The 19,760-nt window shown below is 31.4% G+C and overlaps 1 protein-coding gene across 4 annotated transcripts in view; it reads right to left on the bottom strand.

The window, feature by feature from the left end:
* Positions 1 to 19,760, bottom strand: part of LOC129910773 (cyclin-dependent kinase 14) — a 277,345-nt gene that overhangs the window by 2,420 nt on the left and 255,165 nt on the right. For all 4 annotated transcript variants that reach the window (XM_055988310.1, XM_055988309.1, XM_055988311.1 and 1 more), the window contains 2 exons: positions 11,219 to 11,431; positions 10,893 to 11,072 (listed from right to left, as the gene is read on the bottom strand). In XM_055988310.1, the coding sequence (XP_055844285.1) occupies positions 10,893 to 11,072; positions 11,219 to 11,431 (393 nt within the window). The remainder of the gene's footprint in view (positions 1 to 10,892; positions 11,073 to 11,218; positions 11,432 to 19,760) is intronic.

The raw sequence follows: 19,760 nt of genomic DNA, 5'->3' as shown, positions 1-19,760 counted from the left end.
AAAATATTGGCATTGAAAACAAAATATTTATCGCAAATAGTTTACTAAAAAAATTACCGCATATGAAAAAAATTTGCATTAAAAATAAATTTTTTATTGCAAATAAAAATATTTTACATTAAAAAAAAAAAAATTATTGCAATAAAAAATTTTCTGCATTGAAAAAAAAAAAAAAAAATTCAATGCAAAATGTCAGCATTATATATTTTTTTTAATACTCCTCGAATTTCTTAAAATGTTGGCTATTTGACAATACATATACTTTTTCAACTATAATATTGAAGATAATATAAGGTCAAAAATCAAATAAATATTTAATGCACACATTTTTCATTGAATTTTTTTTTAAATGCAGAAAATTTTTTATTTGCAATAATTTTTTTTTTACAATGCAAAATATTTTTATTTGCAATACAAATTTTTTTTTCAATGCATTTTTTTTTATTTGCAATAAAATATCTTTAGTTGCAATAAAAAAAAAATTTTTTCAATGCATATATTTTTCAGTTACAATAAATATTTTTTTTTCAATGGAACTCTTTTTTATTTGCTATAAATATTCTTTCATTTGCAATAAAATATTTTTAGCTGCACTAAAAAATTTTTTTTAATGCAAATATTTTTCAGTTGCAATAAAAAATTTTTTTTTAATGCAAATATTTTTCGGTTACAATAAATATTTTTTTTTTTCAATGGAATTTTTTTTTATTTGCAATAAATATTTTTTTTAAATTTGTTTAAAATGATTTTTAACAACCCTGATTTAAATTAAACAAAAAAATAAATTGTTTTGTATTTTCAAACTCTATCATAAAAACCCATTGTTCATTAGTCATATTAAAATATCCACACAGACGTTAAATAAAAAATAAATCATATGCATGCAATCAACAACCAACTTAAAGATTTTCTGTCGTATCGATGAATTGAAAATTTGTATTCAATTATGTTGGCAATATGATGATGCCAAGGTTTTAATTTTTTCCTAAATATATGCATCAATTAAAGAGCAACTTATATCCGCCACCATCATTATTTTCAATATTATTATTTTTTTATGTATTGACAACCGCACATTGACATATCACCCTCGTGACATAAATCATCAACCGCCTGATCGATAAATAAATTAATTAAAATAAATGCCATACACAGCAGAATTCTCTATTTGTCATCGATGTGATGTATATGATGTATATTTAACATGTCCTGATGGAGCCCTATCACAAGAGTATCAACCAAACCAACCGACCAACCAAACCGACCGACTATTATACACACACATACAGGTGACATCCTTTCCATTATCATTATTTCATCTCAATTAAAATGAACTCTCTCTCCTTATTGTTGCTGTGCAAGTATACTATTTGTATAGCTCATGGCTCATCCTGTTTGTCTTATTGGCATTGCGCTTACACATCCGTGTGTGTGATTTAATCTCCTTTCCTAATTAGTCATGCATCCCCCCCGCCCCCGTCAGGAAGGTATATGATGCATTCAAGCAAAAGCAAATGCACCTTCTGATGTGAAACTGACACACCGTATATGTATCATATCCTTCATAATATTTACCTGTCGTCCATATATCGGTTCCTTATATGTTTTTTGTATACATAGAGCAATGCCACACCTGAAAGTTAGGTAGGTACTCACTTTTATATGTGACACAGTTTACCCCTTCTACACAATCATATTATCAATATATGTATGTGAAGTAAAGACCAATATTATAAATCGATATGGGATATGATTGTTTTTCAATCTTGTTGAACTCATCATCATCGTCATCGGTCGTCATCTAAAGGAGGCAAGGTAAGGTAAAAGATAGCCCTTGTCACATTCATGTTTCATGAGGGTTGTTTGTTATTGTAAGTTGTTCATATAAGTACCAACTTATGTATGAGTATGAGAGAACACTCCACCTGTGGTTTTTCTAATATATTTTAATTAAAACAACCGCACATATTAAATTGACTGAAACCGCACATTTTGCTTCCGGTTTAAGGATAAGACATGAGAGTGATGTGGCGAAATCGAATTTAAAACTAATTGACCACAAGGACATGGGTCAATACTTTGTAGAAAAACATTTACATATATAAATTGCGAATTAATTATGAATTTCTATCAAAAGATAGAAAATACAAAATTTTTAGCTTTGATCTTTAGATGAGGAAGGCGAGGATAAGCGGTAAGGTTGCCAGGTAAATTTTTTGTATGAATCCTAGGATTTTGTTTACATTTGGGCTGTTTTATGTTTTATTTACTCATATGGAAAGGTAGAATATCGTTTTATAAATCATTTATTGTTTGGAAAAGAAATACAAAATATATTTAAAAAAAATCGCTTACGGTTTGAAAAAAAAAAAAAAAAAAATCAACCACATAACGGTTCATGTCATAGAACCGTTTGCTTGATTTTTGAATTTCTTCTAGGTAGATAATACATAAGAGTTTGAATAGCTCTGATATTAAAATTTTGAAAAAATTAAAAAAAAGCAATATTTTTGGATTTTTTTTTAAACTTTTTTTTGATGATTGGTCCTTTTTTTATTAATCTTGAGTTCCGAAGATGTTAAAATTTTTGTTTGTCGAAAGTTTCGTTTTTTTTTTTTAATGATTCCATTCATTGCATTTAAACTTTTAAGGTGACCCAGAAAATGTATTCTAGTGTTTCTTGCTTATATATTTAGCATTAAGGTGCCGGATAAATAAATTTATTAATCAAGACACAGCCCGAATGCAAGCATCCTTGGAAATAAAACGACAAATTTTTTTTGAAAAATCTTGTCTCGAAAACGTATCCATTCTAATTTTTTTAAATATGATTACCGATTTCAGCATTGTGTGTCCAATTTATCTGTGAACCGGTGCTGTTAGTCAACAAAAAAAAGTGTACTAGAAAAAATGTTACACATACACCACAGTGACCATTTAAGTATTAATTTTTAAAATTGATAAAAAATTGGGTAATAAGGTAATACAAATGAAATTGACCTATGTTGAATTTTAGCTTATCTGTATTAACATCGCAAAACTTAACACAAATATTTGAAATTCAAATGTTCATTAGTGTTCGAAAAAAAATGTGAGCAATAACTAATAATAATAAAATTAATGAGCAAAAAGTGCAAATTAAAAGTCTGCGTACTACTTGTTGACGATATTAACTTGGAAGTGGCTCCAGAAATTATTATGTAATTCGATATATTTTCAGAATAAGTAGGTACAATAACAACAACTTTCAAGCAATTTTTAACTTAAAAAAAAAATATTTTTTTTACTTTTTTCCAAAAATACAATTTTTCAATATCGATCAGCAGGCTGAAAATTCAACAGTATGATACCAATAGGATGTGGAACCAAACTAGGGGGTGGCCCAACGACTTTTTGAAAATTTTATTTTTTCCATACTAGCGTGGACCATCTTAATGTTCATCCTATTTAAACCCATAACAAAATAGTGAACTGTCAAACTGATAGCTTAGGAATGTTAAAATTATACTTTTTTCAGAAATAAATTTACAAATTATATTTTTACTTGCGATATTGGTACTATGCATACACATTACATATATCATGTTATGCATTCGTACAAAAAAAAAGTTGAGATAACATTTTTCCATGACATTACTATGATAGAGAATGCCGAAAAAGTGGGTCCCGGAAGTCCGTCTGTCTGTCTGTCTGTATAAGGAGCTACAGCCTAAACGGATGGACCTAAACTTGGTATGTATCGTTATCTGACGACTAGAGGGGTTTTTGGAATTAATTTTTTTGGTTTTAAGACAAGGTCTATCTTCTAATGAAACATTTTTTTTTTAAATATCATTATTAACGGTACCTGCCATAGAACCGTTTTTTTTTTTTTTTTAATCCGAAACCGGGTTGGTGTCAAAATTCTGCCGGGGTCAAAATTCTGCTTTCAAAATTCTGCTTTCAAAATTCTGCTTTCAAAATTCTGCTTTTCAAAATTCTGTTTTTCAAAATTCTGCTTTTCATAATTCTGTTTTTCAAAATTCTGCAAAAAATTAAAAAAGTTCAAAAGCGCGCGCTTTTTAACATTTTCCAAACCTTTTTTTAATTTTTTGCAAAATTCTGTAAAATCATCTTCTTGCAAAAATTATCTGTTTATTTGATTACTTACCTACATAATTTACATCCTTTGAATGTATATTAATTTTTGTTTTATAAATGAATAAATTTGAAAACATTAAGAAAAGGTTTTGAATACTAAACATTTCCGAAAATAATTCAAAATTTTTTAATTTGTCAAATAGAGATGAATATTCAAAAATTTGAATAAGAAAAAGAATATCTTGTATCAAACAACATCGATTCCAATAAGTCAGTCTATGCATTTTAAAAAATATTTGCGACACTTAAACAAAAAAATTTAGGAAAGTGCCAATGTTGAATTACATTAATGAGGTGTATTTTTTTTTAGTCAGCGCATATGCTATAAAAAAAAAAACAGAATTGGCAGAATTTTTTTTGTTCAAGTATAATGCTGGCAGAATTTTGAAAAGCAGAATTTTAAAAAGCAGAATTTTGAAAAGCAGAATAGAAAAAAAGCAGAATTTTGAAAAACAGAATTTTCTTTAAAAAAGCAGAATTTTGAAGCCAGAATTTTGACCCGATCCCTCCGAAACCGCTTATTCGATTTCAACGAAAGTTTTTTGGTAGAAGCATTTATATAATTTTAATAAAAACCAAAAATAAAATTTCGAAAAAAAAATTTTTGGATTAAAAAAAAAAATTTTAAATTTTTTTTTGAAAAATCAAATTTTTGAAAACGGGACATTGATTTTTTTTGAAATTTTGTTTTTAGATGTTGATGAGTGATTCCTACAAAATGACATACAAATTTTATTTTAAAACTTTTTTTTTCCAAAAAACTACATATTTATAAAAAATTGTTTTTTTAAAAAACGGGTCCAACGATTTTAAATGTTTTTTTTTTTTTCTAAAAATGCACCTTAACATATCAATCAAAACTGCATACTTACATACAAATAAAAATGCTTTTTTGATTTTTTTATTTCTCACTAGTAACCATTTTCGCCTTTACTACCTCTTTTTTTTTAGGAATTTTAAGTTTTTGGTTAAATATTCTAAACTAGATAATAGTATTTTCATTTAAGGACCTTTTTCAATATTTATATGCTACTTATTTTTTAATTGAAACTCAAAACCTACATGGCTTAAAAAAAAAGATTACAACCATAAAATTGCCATAAAATTAAACTACACAGAAGGATACATCCTGCATATATAGTAAATGTTTTCCCCTTTAATGAGTGAATTGTTGCGTATAATTATACTTTTCAATATATATCTCGTATCGCACAAAAAACATGCCACAAAGCAAACAGATAAAATTCCCCAGTATAGCTACACAAATATGGTAAAATGGTTAAAGTATATGACTATTTGACTTTCTGTAGAAATATTTTAGCTTACATGCGCGCGAGTAATGCGAATAAAATAATCCAATAAAATATGCAGGACCTTCAAATATCCTGTAAATACTCTTCCCAACGGAAATAGCAGTGCATGTTTTCGTCCTTGTATTATTTGAGTACGAAAAATATTCCAAACAACTCGCTCTAATCTGCTTTGTGGTTGATGAAAGTTGTTTTGCCAACCGCGCGTTTGAAATCCCAGCATGTCAATGCAGCATGGCGGCGACGACGACGACAACGACGGTATTTGTTGTAGATTGTGCACTGTGCATCGTTTATATGGAGAGGGGCCAAGGCAAATAACAAAACCCCAACGCAAAAACCCTCAAACACAATAAAATATAGGATGCATCCCCTGTGATGGTGTTCTATATTGTATATAGACAAATTGCAACAATCAAATAAAGGCCACAACATGGTCGAAAGATTTTGCTTTTATAGTAGAAATTTGAAAACTCTAGTAAATTAACTAAAGCTTTAAGAAGTTCTCATTTTTTATGACTCCAAAATATACCCTACAAATGCACCTAAATCGCAAGCCAACAGAAGACAAAAAAAAACTCCAAATTGGTTCTGCGATGGCAGAAAACATTCTGGTACATTCCGAGTCATGTTTTGCTTGCAATTGTTTTTTTGTTACTGTCACCACAGTTTGTATAAGCAATGAATTACAAAATAAACCGGCGAAAATAATAATTGCTTTGCTTATTTGGAGCACTAAAGTGTGTGTACATATCTTAAGCGGTGCAGGCGAAGAAAAATCTATATGTATAGCTGCTATCCTGCTTGTTTTTGCGAAAGTTTACTTTGCAAACACTGGACTCTGTTATTAAGAGCGCGCGCCACAATCGATATAAAGAGGTCTTTTTTTTAAGATTTTGTAGACGGGTTTATCTAGAGCAGTAGCACTGCTGCTCAGGGAGTTAGCAACATCCCGCTTATATAATTCGCATAGGGAAAATTGTTAGCTTAAAAGTTGTTATCTGCTTTTGAATTTGAAGTTTGCAAACGAATTTAAATTGTAAATTGTGTTTGTGCTTGTTTTCAAATTAATTTTGTGTTTATTTTTGGAATTAATTGCATTTTGCGCGATAGCTTAGCTTTATATATAGGCTTTTAATTTGTATAGGGACGGAGTTGTCTTTTGCAAAAGTGGAGAAAATGTAAGAAAGACACACAGGAAAACAACACAGGTGGGTACATACTTAATAAATTCAAGAAATTCAATTTGTTTTCAAAGAAATTTTAGTTTTCAAGAAATCTCTGTTCCTGTGTGCTCTTTACGCAAAATGTAACTATTTTCAATTCATTAGGGAAATTGATTTTGTTTGCTGAGAATTAATTGCGTCTTGGGATTGAGATTTTGTAGATATTTTTTTGTTTGAAAAAGTTCTCTGTTGGTAGGTATCTTTCTAGACATATAAGTAGGTATCAAGTTTGTTTCTTAAAAATTTAATTTTTAAACGTGTTGTATATATGTAAATTATTTACATAAGGTTTTTAAGGTAAACTTTTGTTCGAATTTGATTAAAGACGAGTAGCTACATAAGTAGGTAGGGGAGAGTGGGGCTAAATGTAACAGGGGTAAGAATTAACAGCTAAAAAAAGGGATGTTCCTTTCAATATTAAGAAACGCGTAAAGGAGAAAAATGCTCAATTTTTGCATATCTACCGGCACATTTTCTTCAGATGAAGATTAGACGACAGGGTGAGAAGTTACACTAGTGGTGCCCAAAAAATGCATGTTTGTAACTTTTTTTTTTAATTTTATTTTTGGTCTACCTCTTTACCCGAAAAAGATAGAGTGCTAAGTGTTTTTTTGTTATATGCAAATGTGTTTTGGCTCAAATTGCGTGTATATGTTATGTCTACATCAGTTTCGCTTTTTTTTTAAATTGATTTTATGTGCCAAATTTCATGCTGGGGCTAGTTGTAACATTTTTCCGGGGCAAGTTGTACCATGTAAAAACCTACCTATACTGAAAAATTGTTTACCTAATATAATTAACAACCCTGAATATGAATGCTTGTAAATGAATTTGTATTTATTTTGAAATTGGAAACACATTTTTGAACCACCACTTGAATTCATAAAGCTTATAAAACAATTTATGAATTCAAATAACTTTTATTTAAGACTACTGTCAAATTTTCTCTGGAAATCTTGGATTTGCTCCACTTTTTACAAATTTGCACCAAAATTTCATGACTGAGGTTTGTTTTTATTGTTATTAATTAAAAATAAATAAATATAAACAAATAAAAGTATTTTTCTCTTATTTTTAGTTCTTGGTACAACCTACCCCGGTATGTGTTACACTTTGCCCCGTATGTGGGGTAAGTTGAAACAACACGATTTTTTTTTTGGAAGCTTTATTTTTTAACATTACCGTTATGTTTTGCTAAATTTTTATGATGCATCTTGGAGCTAAAACATGGGTCTTTAATTTAAAAAAGGTCTGGTTGACCCACTTTCAAATTTGTAGGAGAACCATCGATTTTAGAAAAAAGTGTTACATTTGGCCCCACTCTCCCCTACCTTAAAGCAACAAAAGCATACAAGAAAATCTATTATTAAATACGCTATGCTTCGATTAGAAAAGAAAGTTCCTACACTGAGGGAAAAAATAAATTGAAGTTGAAACATCGTTGTTTCAAAGATGAACTACTTTGATTTATGTGACTTTAAGACACGAAACCATCAAAAATTAAAAATTTTTCAACGTTGATTTTAAAATGTTCATCTTCAACGCAAAATCATTCCGAATAATAGTTAAATGAATGTGGTTTTCATTGATTTTACGTTATTTTATGGTGGCTTTTCCCTCAGTGTATCGTTCTTAAAAGCGCAAACAAAGAATACTAACAACACAAAAGAACTTGTTTTTTCCAGCATTTTTAATGTTTTTGCGAGGGGATGTTATTTCTCCAAATTTAATTAAAATTATAAGTTTTTGGTTTATTTTTGAATAATACGCAGTTCATATCACTACAAAAAAAAGTTCTTTGATAAACTTGGGGTACGTTTAGTCACCAGGTAGGTATTTATGCCAAAATTTATTTTGATTACCTAACGGATTTTTAAAAGGGCATTTTTCAGAAATTTCCATTTTTTTTACGAAAATTAATACATTTTCGAATATTCAGTTTTTAGTTAAACCAAATAATATTCTTCTTCTAAAGGAACCTGATAAAGTCGGCAAATAAACTTATAACCTCAAGTTTTTGAAATATTGCAATAAATAAAAGAAACATTTAACATAATGTATTAAAAAAAAAGTACCATCGTGGAATATTTGGTTAGAATTCAGATCCTTATTAACCGCATCAAAATATTTAAGAAAGTATGATTTGTTTCATCGAAAAATTAAATACATATGTACCTACTTAATATTTTTGAATGTTGCAATTTTAAATTTTTTCTAAGGTTTTCCGCATTTGACTTAAAAAACAACAAAGTATTTCAAATTGTATGGAAACAAGAGATGAGAATTGTCTTAATTGTTAAAATTCAAAGAAAATAATTAAAAGGAGATCAATAATAGGTACAGTAAGTAGCCCAACAAATTTAAAGAACAAAAAAATTCGTAATTTTTTTTTAGTGATTTTCGATAGGCTGTAGGTATATCTCAGTACAAAAAACAATCGCATCATGACAAAACAAACAGCTACATTCTTCTAGGATTTTAGTACTTAACAATTTATTTCTAGAATTTTAGCACTTAACATTTAATTTAAAATGGTGAAATAGCAAAATCATTGGAACAATTCAAAAATCAAATTTTTCCATTTTTTTTTTGTTTTATTTTTCTCAAAGCAAAATTTAAAAGCTTTCAAAAAAGATAAATTTTGAAAAAAAAAAAAATACTTTTCATAACATTCTTGAATACTTTTCCTTTTTTAAAAAACATTTACTTTTTCCTTGGTTCATAGAGCCAACATTTTTATATATTCATTGAATTTGTATTTCATTTAAATAAAAAGATCAACGCCTCTAAAAAACATCCTATACATAGTTGGATTAAATGGGTCGATAGATTAAATAAATTGCACGACTGGGGTCGCACGTACTTGCTCTTATGCTTAAAGTAACTATAATGTTAAAGCTTTTTATTCAAGAAATTTAAAATTTGATATTTTGAAGAAATTTCATAAGTAGTATAAAAAAATTAAATCTGTTTTTATAATTAATTAAACTCCGTTTTAAATTATCCTAAAAAAAAAACAAATATGCCATTTTATTTCTTGTATAAAAAGGTATTTTTAGAAAAAAAATTTCGAAAATTGTAGGAGCCGTTTTTTAAAAAAATAATTTTTTATGTATAAAAATTTTTTAACATTTTTCAAAAAAAAAGTTGGGATGCCATTTTGAAGAAATAATTAATTTACACATAAAAACTAAATTTCAAAATTTTTCATTGATCCGTTTTCAAAAAATTGATTTTTCAAAAAAAACTTTTGAAATATTTTTTAAAAATCCAAAATTGCGTTTTTTGAAAATTTTCTAAATTTTTAATATTATCTTTACTTACACACGTTTGTATAAAAATTTTCATTTAAATCGGGTTAATGTTGTACGAGATATTCAGAAACGAAAAAAACCGTTCTATGACAGGTACCGTTAATAACGGTACAAAAAATATTTTTTTTATTTAAAAAGTTGGCTCTTATGTGTAGTACTACACACAAAAATTTTAGTCAAAATCGTCAGAGCCGTTTTTGAAAAAAATTAACTTTTCTATTTCCGTTATATGGCAGGTACCGTTAGTTTTGGTCATAAAAAAAAATTTCAATTTCCCCTCTAGGGAATCACCAAAAACTGCTAACTACCAAGTTTGAAGAAAATCACTTCACTCGTGTAGGCTGCAGCTCCAGATAGAGACAGACACACAGACAGACAGACAGACAGAATTGCCGGACCCATTTTTTTGGCATTCTCCATCATCGTAATGTCATGTAAAATTGTTATCTCGAGTTCGATTTTTTTTACGAATCCTAAACTTGCCCTATAGTACCTATATCGCAAGTAAAAAAATCATATTGGTGGGTAATGTACACTTTTGATATTACCTATGGTTACATTTTCTTTATTTTTTTTTGTTAATTTTCCTAGCTGCACTAGCTGCATAACTTGTTCAGTTTAAAACAGGTTCAAATAAATTTGAGTAACTTTTATGCTAACTTTCTATCATTTTTTTGTTAATCATATAGTGGTAAAGTATAAAAATTTATTTTTCCATTCACTCTGTGGATGATATTTTTTTTCAGTTTTTTTTTTGTTTGATTTTGCAATTTAATTGCAATTAAATTAATGAATCCTTATATCAATAAATTTGTTTAACAATTGAAATGCAAAAATTTCAAACAGACTTTTACTGCTGCAAAAAAACATACCTACAGAAAAAAAAAAAAAAAACAACTTACCATCGGGTAGTTCGTATAATTTTTTTGGCAACTGTGCAAAATACGAGTGTTGCAATGCGTCCTCTGCACCTATCCTCTCTTCAGGATTCAATTGCAGAAAGGCATTCGCTATCGCTTCTCCTTCAATAATATCGTACAACCTAGGAAAACTATGACCTAATTTACGCGACCTATAAAAACCTGCAAAAAAAATAAATGATATTTAAAATTCACATAGAAATAAAAGGAATTTCAAAAGGAATTTTTTATACAAACAGAATAAAAAAAATCATGACCTTTGTTAAACAATAATAAAATTCAACGAAATACAGGATATTTTTTCTTACCTAATTTATGCGGTTTGTATCCGGGGAAATGTGTTACACCCTGCCACGTCTCCTCTGTCGGCGTGCCAAGCAATTTGAATATCTTATCCAACTGATCGTACGTATCTCGAATACCGGGGAATGTTGGCATCCCTGTGACCATTTCAACGAATATACACCCCACACCCCACATATCCAACGATGTTGAATACTCGGTGCTACCAAGAAGGACATCTGAGAAAAAAATAGGAATAACAAAATTACAAACACAAGTCAAGGTATCGTTTGATTAAATATTTAAAACAAAAGGAACAAATATAATGTACATTATGCAACTGTTTTTTTTTCTCTGTGTGTTGTATTTTCTCTTAATAAACTTGAATAAGATAAAACATAAAGTATCCAGAGGAGTTGTATATTTCTGCTCTGTTGACGAAATAGTACCTAGGACATTTATACTATGAAAAATATAAGAACATATTTATTTTATCCCACCTTGAGGATATAGGAAGTTCGAAACACCGATAACCAATAAGTCTATAAAACTGTTGTAGGAAACACTTTATGACTTCCCTATCACCTTATACCCTAGTGTATTTTTTAAAATGTCCATAACTTGCCTTTACCTTTATTCCCTGGATATCAAGGATATCCTACTGATAGTCAGTAAGGAAACAGAAAAATGTGGATATACCAACTATACAGGCGGTCATTCTATTTTTTTTTTAACTTAGTACTTCTGCTCCTACCGCTATTGGTCGTTAGAGGTTAAGTTGTTTTCTCTGAAATTGTGTGGGAGAGAGGTAAATATCATATAAAAAAGAAACAGAGAAAAAAAATAAAAACGAAAGAAAATACGGAAACGCGGTTTCAAAAGGATGCGCGATGATAGACACTGCAGGTTTTGCAATCTAATAGGATTACCCAGGACTCAAACTTGAAGCGCAGTAGATATAGCACTTTGGTACTTGACTGTGTCGGAGCAAATATGAAGCCTCCCTCCCTAGATGGACGATGGAAGGAAAATATAGGAAGAAATAAACTAAACTTTGAAAAAAAAAAAAAAAAAGGAAAACCAGCACAAGTTGGTATGATGCTGGTTTGTAGTATTTGGTTTCATTTTATATATATTTTTTTTCTTTTTTTGCTGGCCGATGCCAAAAGGATAAGAAAGTGTTTTTTTTTTTGCAGCTTCCCAATTTTTTTTTAATGATTCGAAGAATAATAAATGAAGTGGTAGGTATAAGTGAAGGCTGACCAGGTGAGTCTTCATTTTATTTTGAATGTTTTCTTCGTGTTAAGGTTTTCAAAAAATTTATTTTCAAAATAATGACATGTTAGAGGGTCATGGAAAGAATTAAATGATTCCAAGGCCTTAACAGTTTCTTAAATGTCCGTATCTTTGTTAAAAATGTTCGAATAATAAAAGTTTCGTTTTTTTAAGACAACAAATATTTTAAATGTTTACCCCGTTTTAGAAAATTTGATTTTTCAAAAATCCAAAAATTATTTTTTCCAAAATTTAATTTTTGATTTTTATATAAAAATGCTCTTGTGTAAAAAAAAAATGTCGAAATTGAAGCACTCTTTTAGGAGAAATTCAGAATTAAAAAAATTCTTTAAATTGCTTTTTTTGCTATTCCGATAGTAGTAAAGAAATGGTCGATGCTTTTACATATAAAAATTTACTGCTGATCAGACCATAATGATGAACAAATTAATTTTCAAAACGGCAATTTTTTTGGAGAGATAAACTAGATGTTCATTATTTTTAAACTAATTTTCCAAACTTTAAGCATCATAATTATAATAATTTGCAAAGACCAAATATTCAAAGTGTTTGGAAAAATTATACTTTTCAAAAACTATTCATTAGTACTAAAACTATCAACCAACAACTTGGACCTCTCGAGCTCAAAGATAATTTGTTTAAATGTTGAAAACAGGAGAATTCAGTGCTCAAAAACCGGTCTTGTGTCCTTTAAGATTAGGGAATCTGCACCAGTACCAAATTTGTATCTGCATCGAAAAAACCAAAAAACTGTCGAAAAAAATTTTGTAATGTCGAAACCAAAATTATAGACATATTTGGCAATATTTTCTAAAAAAAATCAAATGGCCACCCTAAAATTGACAGTGCTTGATTTTGTTTTATCCTGGAAAGCAGATAGTTTTGGGTTTGGGTATGTGAAGTAGGTTTATGTTTTCAGGATGCTTTACACAAAAACTCGATAAAGATATCTTTAGAGTTAAAAAGTTGAAAAATATAGTTAATTTCCACATATACACACGTGTATGATTGCCTGGGCGGTTCCTTTTTTTTATCTGAAATTTTATATTGATTTTTCTTTTGAATTCTGTTGGTAGGTGAAAAATTGAAGATATCTTTATTAAAGGATTAAAGATTAATGGAAGTGTTTCTTCTCTTTTTTTTAAGGTTACAAATGATATCGATAGTTTGCAAACGTTGAATGCCATGTCCTTGTAAGATTTATGATATAATTTTTTTTTTCGTTTGAATCGTTTGAATATGTGAGAAAAATTACATTTAAATTATCAATTGAATTTATATAGGGGTTATCTTTTTAAGATTAGGTAAACTATAAATTATCACAGGTACCTTACCTACTTTCTACTGACTCAAAAACAGAAAAGAAAAATTATTGTTATATAAGGCGTGTTTTTTCTACAACTCAGTAGCTACTCATATTGTTATTTTATTGGAAAAACAATAAAAACAAATACTTACTTGTGTAATTTTTTTATTGTTTTGCGAATAAACTGAAAAATGAGTAGCTACTGAGTATTAGAAAAAACACGCCTATAATTATTATAATTGTTCCTAAATGTAATTTATTAACAACAAAAGTAAGTGCAATAGTTATCAAATTGTTTAAATTATTTAAATGTACAAATTATTATTAGTTTTTTATTAATCAAACATTTCATTGTTAATTGTTTTTTTTAAGAACTAATAAATCCAAACCCCCTGATAAAGCCGGAAAAAAACCGGAGAAACGTTGAGAAAAAGAATGAATTAGTTTTTTAATTGATTGCATTTTTTCATATCGATCATCAAGCCCAATTTGAAATTATCAAAAGTTAAATATATATGATCAAAACCAATATACGAAAAATTAAGTTTTTAAAATAATGGAATAAGTTATAGATAGCAGAATTGTAAACTATTTGCAGGCAAATGATGTTGTTGATTGGGAAAGCAATCCCCTTATGTCGAAAATTTTTTTTTTTTTTTTCAGTTGGTATCTTGTTAAATTTTGTCAAAAATGCAAATAAAATGCACGACTGGGTCGCACGAACTTGCTCTTAGAGTTCAAGTTGCTTAAATTTGTAAGACTTTTTATGCAGAAATTTGGGAAATGTACACTGAGGGAAAAAATAAATTGAGGTTGAAATGTCTTTTTTTCAAAGATGAACTACTTTGATTTATGTGACTTTCAGATACGAAACCATCAAAAATTAACCTTTTTTCAACGTCTGTCGCAACGCAAAATCATTCCGAATAATAGTTAAATCAATGTGGTTTTCATTGATTTTATGTTGTTTTATGCTGGCTTTTCCTTCAGTGTAGGTACCAAAATAAAAAAAAAATAAAAATTGAAAAAAAAATAAAAATAGAAAAAAAAAACATAAAATTCGTTTTTTTTTAAAGAGTAAAACAAATGAAATCAAATTGCCCTCCAAAACAAGTATGCAGTTTTATTTGATTTATTAAGATGCATTTTTAGAAAAATTTTCAAAATCGTTAGAGCCGTTTTTTTAAAAAACTAATATTTTATAAATAATTTTTTGTAAAAAAAGTTAAAAAAAAAATTGGTAGGTATGCCATTTTGTAGAAATCACTAATCAACATCTAAAAACAAAATTTCAAAAAAATTCAATGTCCCGTTTTCTAAAATTTGATTCTTCAAAAAAAATTTTTCAAATTGTTTTATATTAAAATTATATAAATGCTTTTTAACAAAAAGTTTCGTTGAAATCGAATAAGTCGTTTCGGAGTAAATCGGATTTAAAAGAAAAGGTTCTATGACAGGTACCGTTAAAAAAGATTTTAAAAATAAATTTTTTTTTATTGAAAGATAGACCTTGTCTTAAAAATTACATTTGAATTTGTTCAACAAAATCGTTGGAGTCGTTACATACGCTACATACCAAGTTTGACATCAATCGGTCCATCCGTTTAGGATGTAGCTTCCTATATAGACAGACTGACAGCCTGGCAGACTGACAGATTGAAAGACTGACAGACTGACAGATTGAAAGACTGACAGACTGACTTACTGACAGAATGACAGACTAACAGAATGACAGACTGACAGACGGACTTCCGGGACAAACTTTTTTGACATTCTCTATAATCGTAATGTCATGGAAAAATGTTATCTCAACTTTTTTTTTTTTGTACGAATGCATAACTTGATATATAGTACCTATGCAGTGCCGGATTAACCATGTCATGGGCCTCTAGGCAAAATAATTCTTGGGCCCTTTTCCTATGCTTTTTCAATATCATAAGCTATTTTTAAGTTAGGTTAGAAATTTGTGCAGGTATCTTACTACTTATAAATGTAAACTAAAAGTTTTGAAATAACTATAATAAATATTGTAGTGATATCTCAACAAAAAAATTTAAGCAACTTGATGGTTCACAGATAATTTTTATTAACGATAAGTTATTAGAAAATATATTAGATTCAAAAGGTATAAGTAGGTATACCTATCCCGACTTTTCACGAGTCGATTTTAACCACATGAGGGTAATTCCATGAAAAAGTGGACACGAATTTTGAACAAATTATGCAGTCTTTTTTACTTTTTTTATTAGCAAATTACTATTTACAAACGGCAACTCTTTATGCAAGTCGCAAGAAAAGATTCTTTGTTGTATTCCCTTATGGATAGACATAAAATTCAGGGAGTTTAATAATCTTAAAGCATTTTTATAGCATAAGCTTGCCAACAACAGAAGAATTTCACATGAAAATGACGGAAAAAGAAGCCCACAGAAAACTAGATGAATCTAATAGTGACGATGACAATATCCCCTCGTGATTGCTAAAATAAATTAACATTTAAGCAAGCTTCGTTACACAATATTCGATTTAAAAAAAACATGAGTGAAAATACATATTTTCTTTACTTTTGGAACCACAAATCGCAGGTAACATGAGTTACCAAAATAATGTAGCGTGAGTTACCTAAATATTTTAAAATTTTTCCTCGAAATATTGAACAAATGTTTGGTTTTGTCACTAATATTAAAAGCTTGTAATTTTTTATGTATGGAATCTTCATTAAAAACAAATAAAGGTTCTTAATTTCGCAGAAAAACTTCATACTGTCGGACTCTTAAAACTCTTGTCCGATTTTTGTAACGTGAGTTACCATCATACTTTTTTTTCTCCCAAGCAAATGCTAAAAATAAAGAATTTTTTTTTTGTTAATTATGAAAGTAAAAGTTATGCTCCATTCATGGATAGTAATTTCGTATCAATTTATATTAAAATTAACAACAAAAAAAATTATTTATGTATAGGAAATTTTTGTGAATGTAACGTGAGTTACCATGGAATTGCCCATGATATGTCTCACGGCTTAAGTCGACTAGGACTCTAGTATGGGGATTGTCACTTTAGTCGCGTGCGGCTTACGTTCACACGACTCGACTGACGCCAAAAAGCTTCGCCGCACGGCGAAAATCGACTCGTTATAAGTCGGCATTACGGTTTCATTATAAAACTGGAAAGAGAAATCATACGAAAAAGTTTCAATTTTGATTTTATTATTATTATAGACAAGGCAAATTACACAAAACAGAGATCCGCAAAACAGTTCCAAAGCCGGAACGAACATGGAACGGTTCTTTTTTCGGTCGGAACAAGTTCCTGGAACTAGTTCCGCGGAACTATCTAGAATTTTAGTTTTTTTTTCAGGAAAATGCATCAAAAAAAGAAATAGTATGACATTGAATATTTTTTCCTGATGGCCGTTTAAAGCGGCCAGAAAAACTTATGTCAGTTGAAACAAACTTAATCTACCTTTTAAAGCGGCCAGAAAAACGTATGTCGGTTGACACAAATTTAATCTACCTACTAGTTCCTGGAACTAGTTCCGCGGAACTATCTAGAATTTAAGTTTTTTTTTTCAATAAAATGCATCAAAATAAGAAATAGTATGAATTTGAATATTTTTTCCTGATCCTGGAACTGGAACTATTAATGTAGTTCCATGTCCGTGAGCATGATTCATAAGAAAGTAGTTGTGGTTTTGGTTTGTGAATTTTTGGCGCTCAACTCGTTCGCATCCATGTGTGTTGGCTTTGGATGAGAATTCTATGACATGCGTGTGTGTATTGTGTATTTCAAACAGAGACAGAGATATATTCGCATTCGTTTTGTTTCTTGTTCCTCTTCTTCTTTCTTTCTTTTGTGTGTGGCTGTGTCTGAACGATGGAACTGTTTAAATTAATTTTGGGGAACTAGTGGAACTAGTTCCGAGTGATTAACTAGTTCCAGGAACTATTTGGCTCCGGAACTATCCATCACTAGTCTGAAACGCGTCTGAAACGCGTCCGAAACGCGTCCAAAACGCGTCTGAAACGCGTCCGAAACGCGTTTGAAACGCGTCTAAACGCGTCCAAAACGCATCTGAAACGCGCCTAAAACAAGCCTGAAACGAGCCAAAAACGCGTCTAAAACGCGTCCAAAACGCATCTGAAACGCTTCCAAAACGCATCTGAAACGCGTCCAAAACGCATCTGAAACGCGTCTAAAACGCGTCCAAAACGCGTCTGAAACGCGTCTGAAACGCGTCCGAAACGCGTCCAAAACGCGTCCAAAACGCGTCTGAAACGCGTCCATGCGTCTGAAACGCGTCCGAAACGCGTCTGAAACGCGTCTGAAACGCGTCCAAAACGCGTCTGAAACGCGTCCAAAACGCATCTGAAACGCGTCAGAAACGCGTCCAAAACGCATCCAAAACGCATCAGAAACGCGCCCAAAACGCGTCCAAAACGCGTGTGAATCGCGTCCGCGTCCAACACGCGTCTGAAACGCGTCCGAAAATCGTGCAAAACGCGTCTAAAATGAGCCCAAAACGCGTCCAAAACGCGTCTGAAACGCTTCCAAAAGCGTCTGAAACGCGTCCAAAACGCGTCCAAAACGCATCTGAAACACCTTAAAAACGCGTCTGAAACGCGTCCAAAACGTGTCTGAAACGAGTCCGAAACGCATCCAAAACGCTTCTGAAACGCGTCCAAAACGCGTCCGAAACGCGTCCAAAACGCGTCTGAAACGCGTCTAAAACGCGTCCAAAACGCGTCTGAAACGCGTCTGAAACGCGTCCGAAACGCGTCCAAAACGCGTCTGAAACGCGTCTAAAACGCGTCCAAAACGCGTCTGAAATGCGTCTGAAACGCGTCCGAAACGCGTCCAAAACTCGTCTGAAACGCTTCCAAAACGTCTCTGAAACGCGTCTGAAACGCGTCCAAAACGCGTCTGAAACGCGTCCGAAACGCGTAAAAAACGTGTCTGAAACCAGTCCGAAACGCATCCAAAACGCTTCTGAAACGCGTCTAAAACGCGTCCGAAACGCGTCTGAAACGCGTCTAAAACGCGTCCAAAACGTGTCTAAAACGCGTCCAAAACGCGTCTGAAACGCGTCTGAAACGCGTCCGAAACGCATCCAAAACGCTTCTGAAACGCGTCTAAAACGCGTCCGAAACGCGTCTGAAACGCGTCTAAAACGCGTCCAAAACGCGTCTAAAACGCGTCCAAAACGCGTCTGAAACGCGTCTGAAACGCGTCTGAAACGCGTCCGAAACGCGTCCGAAACGCGTCCAAAACGCATCTGAAACGCGCCCAAAACGCGTGTGAATCGCGTCCGAAACGCGTCCAAAACGCATCTGAAACGCGTCCAAAACGCGTCTGAAACAGGTCTGAAACGCGTCCAAAACGCATCTGAAACGCGCCCAAAACGCGTGTGAATCGCGTCCGAAACGCGTCCGAAACGCACCCAAAACGCATCTGAAACGCGTCCAAAACGCGTCTGAAACGCTTCCATAACGTCTTGGAAACGCGTCCAAACGCGTCTGAAACGCGTCCAAAACGCGTCTGAAACGCGTCCAAAACGCGTCTGAAACGCGTCTGAAACGCGTCTGAAACGCGTCTAAAACGCGTCTGAAACGCGTCTAAAACGCGTCCAAAACGCGTCTGAAACGCGTCTGAAACGCGTCCGAAACGCGTCCAAAACGCATCTGAAACGCGCCCAAAACGCGTGTGAATCGCGTCCGAAACGCGTCCAAAACGCATCTGAAACGCGTCCAAAACGCGTCTGAAACAGGTCTGAAACGCGTCCAAAACGCATCTGAAACGCGCCCAAAACGCGTGTGAATCGCGTCCGAAACGCGTCCGAAACGCACCCAAAACGCATCTGAAACGCGTCCAAAACGCGTCTGAAACGCTTCCATAACGTCTTGGAAACGCGTCCAAACGCGTCTGAAACGCGTCCAAAACGCGTCTGAAACGCGTCCAAAACGCGTCTG

The sequence above is a fragment of the Episyrphus balteatus genome, chromosome 2 (assembly GCF_945859705.1).
Source record: "Episyrphus balteatus chromosome 2, idEpiBalt1.1, whole genome shotgun sequence".
In the NCBI taxonomy this organism is placed as follows: domain Eukaryota; kingdom Metazoa; phylum Arthropoda; class Insecta; order Diptera; family Syrphidae; genus Episyrphus; species Episyrphus balteatus.
This window is presented reverse-complemented; position numbering and strand designations above follow the sequence as displayed.